This window comes from Pinus tabuliformis, chromosome 3_2, assembly GCF_031772625.1.
Source record: "Pinus tabuliformis cultivar Carrire ecotype Pingquan chromosome 3_2, CPIR1, whole genome shotgun sequence".
Taxonomy (NCBI): Eukaryota; Viridiplantae; Streptophyta; class Pinopsida; order Pinales; family Pinaceae; genus Pinus; species Pinus tabuliformis.
In genome coordinates this window covers 1,277,058,037-1,277,070,330 of record NC_142302.1, presented here as the reverse complement: position 1 = coordinate 1,277,070,330, position 12,294 = coordinate 1,277,058,037, and the positions used below count along the sequence as shown (strand labels likewise).

The following is a 12,294-nucleotide window of genomic DNA, read 5'->3' as shown; positions in this document are numbered from 1 at the left end:
AGGCGGAGTTTCAGCACGGCTGAGTTTCAACAAGGCTGACATAAGTTGTAAAATTTTGCTTGCTGATTTTTGCTTAATATTTCTCTTACTGTAAAAAGGCATTTTCCAGAAATAAAGAAGAGCTCTCAAACTGGTTTTCCCCAAGAGTTGTAGGGGGTTTTTCCAGGGTCACAATGACCAAAAATATCAGTGTTTAAATGTATTTTAATAGCTGATTATTACTGCTGATTTTTATTTCTGCAATTTCCAACATTCTGTAAAATTTCCAGAATTTGTGTTTTCAGCAAATTTATTTTTTCCAGCTTGTTAAATGTATGGTTATGGGAAAGGGCATTTAACTATATGGGAGAAATAAGGAGAAACTGAAAACCGGGGTGGAAAATGAGAAATTTCTACAATCACTTTCAAAAAGTGAAACTAGGGCATCAAACATCTCCTTAGATGTAGTCTTCTATGCAACATGCATAATCAAATGATCCTTAATAACTTCAAGGATCACCCTTTGTGCTTTTATGTCCTTCTTATTCCATTGCTAATGTTTGGGAGCTCCCTGAGGTCTGCAATGGGGTTGGAGGAGTGTTGTACACGACTACCCACAAGTCTTGCTCCTTCAAGATCATTGAGATTCTTTACCTCCTTGCGAGAAAATTGAAACCTCATCAAGTCGATCCTCAATTTTCACACCAGTTACCATCGTGGTTGTCCTAAGATATGTCTCTCAAGCTTGCTAAAGTAACTTGGAAAACAATAAATCTACTTTTCTCTTAGAGCAAGCGCTCTAATACCATGTCAAAATTATCATAAAACCAGCTATCTAAACAAATAGATCAGATTTAGTTACTTGCTGGAATCGTTAAGTAACACATTTTAGTCACTTTATTAATTAAAAGTCACTTTCAAAAAAAAAACATTCACTTTATTAATTAATAAAGTGAGCTTCTAGAAAAAACATAGGATACATTAAAGATAATTTCCACAAGTAGACAACCTCATGGAAATTACCTTTCTGAGATACAAACACTAACATGATGGAACGAATTGTCATGGGAAGGATAGTTTTGCATGGAGAGACAATCTTTGGATTGATGAAGTAGCCCTCAGAAACAAAGACTTGACTTGGAAGTTGAGGCAGAAAAGGGAAAGCATAAGAAAGAGTATCCCATTTGTTTCTCTGTATCATATGTCCTCTCTAAGCAACTGTGGAAGATACAGTTCAATTAACTGGGGTTCAAGATCCTTGGAGTGGGGTTACAGTGGCACAATGCTTAAGGAAACAGTTCATGAAAAAGCAAGACTATTTGCGCATTTCCATGTCTCACTTTATGGGGTATCTGACTGTTGAAGAAAGTGTAACTAGGTTCGGTCATCATAATGACACATTCCAATGTAAATGATGTAAATTGTATCTAGCAAAATATTTTGTAAATTTGAGTCATGGGTTTCATGCTCAAAATTTGTTTGTAGTAGCTCCCATTGAAGAGCTCTGGGCTAGGTGATAGGTTTGTGTCATTGATGTAAAAAATTACACTTGTAAACTATAAAGTTTGTGTCTCCAAGATCAAGGGCAGAACCATGTGGAATATCTCCTCCAAGTTCAAGTACAAATGGCTAGTAAAAGTCTCCTCCAAGCAAAGATAAAAAGGCATTGTAATTTCGGCAAAAATATATTATATTCATGTCGGCTAAATCAATTATGTAAGTCGGCCTAAAGACAAGCCATGTCAGCCTAATGAGCAGCCTTGAGAGGACTATAAATAAGGGCCTCTCCTCCCTCATTCCAAGATACTCTCACCACATCAAATCGATCTTTCTCCTATGCAAAGAAGTTTGTTTAAGGGTGCGAAGAAAGGGTCAATTCAAGGAGCCGCAGGTCAACAAGAAGGAAGTTTGTTCTGCCATCTATAACTGCAGGAAATCTGTCCACACATGCGAGGCTAGGGCATCATCTTATATGCTCTCATTAGCAAGGAAAGAGTTCGATCTTGGGTCTATTTGAAGGGCAGATTTATTTGAAGAGCAGAGACAAGTAGAGCGAAGGTTTAGGAGGGCTAGAAGAGCCCTAAACCTCTCACACGTGCGAAGGAACAGGTCACAATTAGGGCTGCATTACAGTCCTAGGTCATCTTCATGAAAATGGTTGATTTGAGGCCTAAAGAGTTCGGTTGTTGGTCTAGAAGGAAGCTCCAAGCATAGTGAGGCAAGGAGGAGGCTACAAGATCAAGTAGCTCACTCACACGTGCGAAGACAGTGACATCTTCAGGTCTGCTGCTAGGGTTGCTGAACAGTTCACATCAAGGAAGCAGATCATCTTGTCTAAAGGCAAGCGTTGAGGACAACAAGCTTGACAAGTGAACTATTTTGAACAAGTGAAGCTTGGAGGAAGAAGGAAGGGAGAAGGAAGCTAATCCTTCCATCTATAGTTGCATATCTGATCTATGGTACAGCAGGTCAGAGGACAGCAGTAGCAGAAGGTTCTAGCCTTGATCTTGGAGACACTTTGGTCAAAGGGTCTTTGTATGGGTCTTGGAAATTTTGTCAAGTGAAGATTCTATAAGAAGAATTACCGTGGGTTTTCCTCTCAGGTTTGAGAGGTTTTTCCCTGGCTGCTGCCTATATCTTGTGTTATTGTTCTCTTGCTTATTATACATGATAGCTGGTTGTTGAAGATAGTAAACATACAGATATGAAAAGATCTTGTTTGAATAAGTAAAGGGATAAAAATACTTCACAAGCAGTTATCTAAGATAGAGAAATCATCAACATATCAAGCCCTTGGATTTCTCAACACTGACTGGCCCAGAATGCCCTGTTTGACAATGGACAATGACCTTCCTTCCAAGTGTATTGACAGGTGTGTGTTTCCTTCAGGTTTGAAAGTAAGGTCAAAAGAAAAGCCCAGGAGACATATTGGAGTTAACGATTGCAAAACAAGGACCAGCAGATTTCAGCAGTGCTGGGGACATAACCTCTCCAAAAAACATTTCATTGAGTTCAAGGCTGGTACAGGGCCTGGGTTAAAACTTAAAATAACGTGGCTAAATTGATGGAGCACAGACTTTTGATGAGATTGGCACTGGATAAAGGTGTCAGGAGATTACAAGTATTTAGGAACTCTGCTGATTAAATGGATGTCTAGACTCCAGAAATCTTCTGATTCAAAATGTATCATTAACTCCTCTAGCAGAGCAACTAAAAGAAGCAGCCTGCTTTTGTGAATAGATTTCTTTCCTTCATGTACAGAGACTCAATACTGTAGCAGATGGACTCTCCAAGTAGGGTCAACAGGTTGAGTCAGAAAAAGTAAAACTGGAGGAAACAGATGAAGATGTTCTGCTTGAAACTAGTCTATTTCTTTAGTCCCAGTGTCAAAAATTCTTTTCTGCCTTTGAGATTTTGTTTTAAGTTCAATTTTGTATTTTGACCAGGGTAGGAACAATGTAGGCAAGATGCTAGTTTGTCCTTTTGGAGTTCTCTTTTTGGTCATGTGTATAAGGTAGACTGACGCCTTCTGGCCAGACATTTCTGGAAATTTTATGGCAAAGAATAGAAAAGGCATCTTTTAAGTTTTAGAAGCATTATTCTATTGCCTGTTTCCATATGTGCGAGATGACACCTAAAGAATGTATCTCGCACCTGAAGAATGTATCTTTACTTCTCATATGAATGAAAATTTATGATTATTTTCCAAGGAAAAAAGGTTTACTGGCCTAGATGTCTTATTTCAATGATAAGACATATAATAATTTAAAATAACCATCCCCACACCAAATGAATGCATAAAATAAGACTTACATGTGTTGGTGAAGGAAATAGCGCACATAATCAGAGACCACCTGTGAATCTGCAGCCTGTCACAAGAAGAGTCATGAAGCATACAAATAAATCATCAGATGGCTACTAAAAGAATTCCAAAAAGTAATTAATATATAAGCAAATAGGCCCTTTCATTCAACTCTCAAAGCATCTTAGGGTTAACAAGTATTGACATAACAAACTCTCAGATGTTGCTTCTCAAATTCTGTATTTGTCAATCTAATAAAATTCACAAGGATGAACATCCAGGTAATTTCATTTTCATTTTCACGCACACTATGGGCTGGAGAACTTCTATATATCCCTTTTTGTTTCAAACTAATATGCAGTTTTAAATTTGAAAAGATAAGCTAAAATAGAAAAAAATAAAACTCAATAGACATTGTACCAAAGAAGTTTTGAAGACATACATGGGAATTTATAATCCATGTCAAAAGGTAGAACATGACAGTTCTGTGGAAATAATTCTGAGAGGGGGGCTGAATCAGTATTATCTGATCAATAATTTAATTTTCAAAAACAGATTTGTATACGCAACTGTACTTAGTGCAACCAGCGTATATGCAGAGAGATCTTTTGATTTACCCAAATTATCATGCATTGAACTTTAACGAATATATCAGGAATTCATTAGACAGTGCAGTAAAAACAGAATAAAGCATCACACATAAGCAACACACATGAACACCAAAATATAAGGTGGAAACCCAATGTGGATGAAAACCACCTACTGCAATCGTCTTTGTCTTCTTTTAATAAGAAAGTTTTGTTTACAATTTTTGTACCGGTGCAATCTTATACCAATACGCAGGTTTCTACCTGCAGAAGGCTACAATCCTCTCTCGTTCTCCAACTTCTATTGGAAGGGAGCTACAACCCCTTAGCACTTGTACTAGCTGATATTTTTGCTAGTACGTAGGTGCCAGCCTACAAAAGGCAAAAACCTTGTCTTTTCTTCCAGGGACCACGTTTCATAAATTTTCAAACTAGATCCATTAACAACATCATTCAATCATCAAATATATCTGCATCAACCAATCTCCTTTTAAACCAACCACAACCAAATCAATCAATCACTTTGACAACCCATCAATCTCATCATTCAAAATGCTGTCACCAAAATACAGTAACCAAAACCCAAAACACTGCAACAACAAACAAAAGCAACTAAAACATATTTTATAAGGTATACGCTACTTCCATGTGTCGAACCTGCGTGCATACGCGCTTTCCTCAAAGCGAACCAGCGTACAGATCTGCAAATCAAATTTATGATGTATACGCTGCTTTGATATGCAGAACCAATGTGTATACGCTCCTTTTCTAAAGTGAACCTGCGTACAGATCTGTAAATGATGATTTAAACATTACAAGTATTCCAGACTTCAGTCATACCCAGATCATCATATTTACAGACTACAACATGCGCCAGTTATTCAGATACATGATCAAACTACATAAAGATAATTCACTTCAAGCCTTAAGATCCTGATACATCATTAGATCTTATCCTTCATCAAACGCTAAGGTTCATCCTTGGTTCAGATCAAGCACAGCACCATAAGCCAATAACCTGCATATTAGATCTCACACTTCATCAGATATTCGATACTTACACACCTTGGCCTAATGATCTTCTCCTCTTTTTATAGTCTTAGGCCTTTCTCAATACCATGAACCAAAACCACTTAGGACCAATACCTTGGACCAAATACCTAGGGTCAATACCTTGGACCAATACCATGGACCAAATACCTCGGACCAAAAATTTAGTTTTCCTAGGCATACACGCTTTTCCTTCTATGAAAGTGCGTGTGTACGTAAACGCGGCTTGTATACAGTGAACATGCGTGTATACGCAGCTTGGTCAATGGTGACCCTGCATATACCTCTCTTTCTTCATTCTGTGAAGATTGATCTGTAGTTCTTTGTTGTTTACCTATTATACTTTCATCTGAGTGAGTTGCCTTCTGCTCTGATTCCTTGAAGCTGCCCTGCATTTCATCACATCTGTAAACACTATTGTCATGCATTCTATCACATCTGATATCTCTTCTGTAGATTCATCTAGTTACCATATACAGGTGAGTTGTTCTGCTACAAGTGGGTTGCCATCAAGTACAACACATACATCATAATGCCAACAAGTTCAAGATGATTGCTTTGATCGTCAACTAAAGTAACAAATACAGTATAGGTTGGTTATAGTGGCCAACTTTCCTGGATCAATTAACATACTAATTTGGCTTGGATCAGCCATAGGAGATGTAGTTACTATGGATGTGAGGCATGCCAGCCACAATTACTAACCATCTTAATGCACCAAAATCTAGCATTGACAGCGTTTACTATTGTCTACGGCTCTTGTATTGGTCACAATACGTCAATTGGGTTATACAAATGGTATAAAAAAATTCTATGGATCAAGTCACTCAATTGTGTTGTCCAATTTGGCTCACATTCCTTGACCCAGCTTTGCAATCCTAGGCTATGGCACACGATTTAGGTTCGAAATTGAGTTCGGCAACGATTAATTTCAATTCAAATTTGAATTTTCCGATGAGGTTAGGCTTTAAGTTCGACTATACATATTTTTCAATATATATATATATAACATAAAATAATCAAAAACCAAAATTAATCAATAAACATATATGAGTAAGAATTCTGATTAGTAAACATACATGAATAACTTAATCATAATAACATTAATTATCAATGGCATTAGTTAAATGTAAACATACACCATAGTAGTTTGCAAATGCAAAAAGAAATGACATAGTTTCAATCTTCAAAATTTTAAAGAATATCTATAATGTCAAATACTTGTAATCTCTGAAAAAATCACAAAATTTAAACATAATCAGAATTTAAACATACAAATTACAATACAACTATATTGCAAAATCATGGAGAACATCTTCAAATTTCAAAATTTTAAAAAGGAAGTCAATAATGTCAAGTAATTATAAACCATAAGCGTGAACCTCAATTTTATTTAATCAAATTCAGCTTTAGGTTTGAATTTGATCAAGTTCGACCTTTAGGTTCGAATTTCAGGTTCGGCGAACCTAAACGAATCTGAAAGTTTTGGGGGGTTCGCCAAATTTCAAACCTTGAGGTTCAAATTCGGCGAACCTTGTGACATTGATCCTAGGAAATCCTATAGATCAAATTTTTGCTCTTACATTTGTCATGAGCCACAACATGTTTGTCTCCAAGTCGATATTTCGAAGGACCTTAAAAAATGTATCTATATCTATGTCACACTAATGTTGTAAGACACTCTATCAGGTGTATGGACTTACCTAATACATCTTTTAGGTGCCAAGTCTAGACAATAGGATTAGGGATTGTCCCTTGATGGCTAACATTGATTCCCCTAGCACCTCTCCAACTACTACTCCCAAAAATCAAGCTCAAAAGGTATGGACCTCTATAAACAGCAACAACAAAATTCAAATCATCAAAAGCAGCAACAAGGCTCCCACAACACCCAAAGGCTTCTCTATTTAAAACCACAACAATTATGGGGCGGCTACATATAAACCTATGGTCATAGTCATGTGAAGAAACTCATTGGCTCCTCTCATGTCACCTCTTCCTATGGGGGGCAATTGAAGGACCCGACCTCGACCATCGATGTCTAAACATCAAGTCAATGATGACGTCGATGATATGCAAAGAAAACCTAAGAATAATACCCTAAATGTCAGTGTAATGCAAACTCTAAATCAAAAGAAGAATATATCTTCAGACCCTTACCAAGCCTCGTTGGGTAATGATGGCGAAGAGATGGGCATTCATGTTGAAGGTCTTGGCTGAAGTGTGTATCACGAAATGTTTGCAGTCTTATAAAACCACTCAAGCAAACCAAGGTTTGAAGATTGCATTTGACAGATTTTCATTTAGATATACAATGTTTTCAAGAAGTTAAAGTAGTTTTTTTTGTCAAGCACAACCGTTCATTATATTTGACCCATTGTATTCAAAATCGGCCATGTCGAATTGGTAACTGATCAAACTGGTCAAGTTCATTAGCTAGAATGGTTGAACCAGTCATTAAACCCAATTAGATGTCTTGGAGGGCTAGGGTTTCCTTCAAAACGGCCATAAATCGGTCGGTTTATGATTGAATAGGCTAATTTTTCCATAAACTAGCGCGTTCCATTATAAACCGGTCAGTTTTATTACCAGCTTGGTCGTGGACCCAACAAGACATGGTTTTTGGCATACATGAGCAGTTTTGAGGAAAACTAGGGGTTGTTTCCCTCCAAAAACAACCCCTCCAAGCATTTAAAAGCATGCCTCCCCTCTTATTTGCCTCACACATCTCAACCTAGCAATGTTGACAATCAATGGTAATGTTAAATTCTTAAAGTACTTACTTAAATTTTTAACATTACCATGAAAAGGATCAAGATGTTTGAGAGTGGTTTTGACCTCATTGGATTTCATATGGAGAAACTAAAATTTTAGATCTCGCTCAAAATCCAACAAACTTAATGGTTTTCAAGATTTTAAGATTTGGGGGATTGCATTATTTCCATTTGATTTTGTCGTGCATGAGGGTATGAGATTGGCATTTGATCAAGAGCATGAAGCCCTTTAAGTACCTTGATGTTGGTGGCATTGATTGTTGAACTTTGTTGATGTTGGTGGTATTGATTGTTGAACTCCTATACCACGGCCTTAACAAAAATGTACCCTTCACTCAAAGGAAAATAATTGGTTAGGCATGCTAAGATTTTTCCACCATATTATAAGGTTTAAGAGATGAACCCTTCACTCAAACCAAAATCATTGGTTAGGCATGTTAAACCTTTTCAATTTCCACCATATTAGGTTGAGCAATCCAAAGTCTAAAAACTTTGAGCTAGATGATGTTTATGTAGCTCTTTAGTGTTGAATCAATGATGAGTTTCAAGAGTGATCATGTTGATCACTAATATGTAGACTTGTAGTTAGATTGTAGTCCAATGGCCCCATAGCTTATAGCATTGTTTTTGGACTCTAGAGGCCACTTAGAGCCTCATTGATTATGCATTTTTTTGATGATATGTATTTCACTCAGCGCCATTTTGATATATTCACCTTTACATGGTATATAGATGAGCAAACTTTGCATATTTTGTGTCTATTTGTTTGGAATCATGGATTTAAATCTTCAAAATAGTCTTTTTCATTAAAAATTATTATTTCATGTATTTTTTTAAAGACCAGTTCATTGAGATCTGACCAGTCTTATTTTTCCAGTTCCGATTCAAAAATTAGTTTGATAGGTGGACTAGTCCGATCACCGGTTCTGGTTTTGAATACTATGATTTGACCCAGTGTTATGGTGATTCAATCAAGCAATGCAGAAGGCAAAGGCCATGTGCCTACTTTTGTCTCTCCAAAGCCTACCATGCTTATAATTAACCATGAGGTTGACCCCACATACCACATGGCATGGATTTCGCTCAACCTTAGCATACAAAATCTTGTTTTAGCTAATTTCTATGCTCTCGAATCTCGATAATAAAAATGGGAGAGTGTCCTTTTAAGAATGGTTGGTCACATGCCTCCAAAAAACAGACTGGTTTATTGGTATAACAATGTTGAATCAAAAGAGGATAAAGTGGGATTAAAACTCTTTCAAATGTCACCATAGGAAAGACTGGCCACAATTAATCTCAAAGCCAATGGGCCTAGTTGACCCCACATACCACATGGCATGGATTTTTCTCAACCTTAACATACAAGCTCTTGTTTAAGCTAATATCTATGCTCTCGATGATAAAATGAGAGAGTAGCCTTTTAAGATTGGTTGGTCACATGCCTCCAAAAAACAGACTGGTTTATTAGTGTAACAATGTTGAATCAAAAGAGGATAAAGTAAGATTAAAACCCTTTCAAATGTCACCATAGGAAAGAATGGCCTGAATTGATCTCAAAGCCAATGGACCTATACTACCAATATAAATTTCCATCAAATAAATCATCTGAACTCCGTTATAGTTGGTTTGAAATTAGAGTGGGCTCGAAAAGTATAATAAAAAGGCTAGACAAAGCTATGGTGTTGAAGAAAAATTCCCCCTTCCATTATGAAGGGGACAAGTCAATGCAAGTACTTGGGGAGCCCACCCTCTCTAATCATCAACCCATCATACCCTCCATCTCTTGAGCATAGTTTTCAAAACTAGCCTGATCTAAACCGAAATCATTCAAATCGACCAGTTATATTGGGCGTCCTATTGAATCAACAAATGGACTATATGGAGGGCTCGTTTGTACCAATTAGGTACCAAACCGTCAATCCAAACCAAAACAGTCAAATTAGCCTGTTGAACTGGGCGCGATATTGAATCAACCAACTAACCATATGGAGCATCGATTTGTAATAATTAGGTATCGAATGGGCTGGTTTGTACCGAACTAGCTTGTTTAGTACCTAATCGGTACAAACCAACCCTAACTGACCAATCAAATCTCACACACACAAGGGAGGTCTAGCACTTGGCGGCAGTTTTTGAGGTGGTTTTGGAGGAAACATGGGGTTGTATCCCTCCCAAAACAGCCCCCCTTGGCTATAAAACTAACCCTCCCCTTCTAAAACCCTAAAACTAAACAAAAAACCTCACTCAACCCTAGCAATGTTGGAAATCAATGGTAATGTTAAATTCTTAAAGTAAATTCTTTAACATTGCCATTAATTCTTTCAAGATGTTTGAGAGTGGTTTCAACCTTATCAAACTTCATATGGAGAAAGTAGAACTTCATATCCCACTCAAAATTCAACAGACTTAACAATTTTCAAGATTTTAAGATTCGTCAGATTGCTACATTTTCATTGATGTAAGAGGGTATGGAATTCGTATTTAATCAAGAACATGAAACCCTTTATGTACCTTGATGTTGGTGATATTAACTATTGAGCTCATTTACCATGGCCTTAACAAAAATGTACCCTTCACTCAAGTGAACAATTGGTTAGGCATGTTAAGTTTTTTCTACCATATTATAAGGTCGAGAAAACAAAGGAGTCTAGAGACGTTGAGCCACATGATGTTTATTTAGCTCTTGTTGATGATCCCATTTCTAGTAGTGGTGATGAGTTTGAGTAGTGATCGTGTTGTTCAGTGGTTTGTAGTAGGCCAGTGGCCCAATGCTTGAAGCGTGGTTTTTGGACTTTAGAGGCCATTTAGAGCATCATTAATTATGTATTTTGTCACTGATATGTACTGCACTCAATGCCATTTTCATATATTCACCCTTGCATGGTATATAGATGAGCAAACTTTGCATATTTTGTCTCTAATGGTTTGAAATCTTAATAGCTAAGTCACCTGACACGGGGATTCGGGACACATAGGATTTGAGATTCATGGTGTCGGATTCGAACACGCTGACGCCCCAGAACAGGACACGTTAGGACACGTTATATATTATTTTATTAAACATATATATATATATATATTTATATTTAAAATATATATATATATATATATATATATATGTATATATTAAAAATTAGATATTATCATATTTCTTACACATTTTAATTAATGATACAAATTTATTGATTTCAAACATAGATCTTCATTTATAGCTATTAGCATGCATAGTACATACAAAATTCAAATAAATGTCAATCTATTATCTATTTCTTATGCTTGGCCCTCTTGCCACCACGAGAAATGTCTAATTTTTTAGTCTTGTTGGAAAATCAAGATCTTTGTCATTAATATCACCCTCTAAGCATTAATATCCAAAGGTATCTTTGTCATTACCTCTATATCTGTATAGGGATCTTTGTCACTAATATCACCCTTTAAGCATTAACATAAGATAGAACAAGCATAACATGCCAAGTCAAGATTTTGTTTCAGTGATGCGTACATTTTTAGGAGGGTCATGATACAGGAGTTCGACAACCAATATCACTAACATCAAGGTACATAGAGGGATCGATGCTCTTGATTAAAAACGAGTTCCATACCCTAATACATGACAAAATTCAATGGAAACATTGCAATCCCCCAATCCTAAAATCCTGAAAAACTGATAAGTCTACTGGATTTTGAATGAAATCTAAAATTCTACTTTCTCCATATGAAATCCAATGAGGTCGGAACCACTCTCAAACATCCCGAGTCATTTCATGGTAATGTTAAAATTTTAAGTAAAAGGATGAAAATGAAGATTAAGAATTTAACATAACCATGAATAGGACACGTTTCCCAAAATCGTGACACGCTTTTGAAAATCATGACACGACCTCGGATTCGACGTGTCGGAAAAGGACACAACGTGTCATATGATTTGGACACGAATCCAGACCGGATCGTGTCGGATTCGCTGGATTCAGGATTCGTAGGGGGTTTAGGACGAATCCGGTGACTTAGCTTAATAGTATATTTTTCATTAAATATTAAGTATTTTATGTATTTTTTTCTAAATCGGTTCATTGAATCCAGTTCCATCTGGTTCTTGTTCGAA

The 12,294-nt window shown here is 36.7% G+C and overlaps 1 protein-coding gene across 1 annotated transcript in view; it reads right to left on the bottom strand.

Moving 5' to 3' along the window:
* LOC149185400 (proteasome subunit beta type-6-like) overlaps positions 1-12,294 on the bottom strand; it is a 129,933-nt gene that overhangs the window by 85,028 nt on the left and 32,611 nt on the right. The window contains exon 4 of the mRNA XM_089417923.1: positions 3,793-3,848. Within this exon, the coding sequence (XP_089274049.1) occupies positions 3,793-3,848 (56 nt within the window). The remainder of the gene's footprint in view (positions 1-3,792; positions 3,849-12,294) is intronic.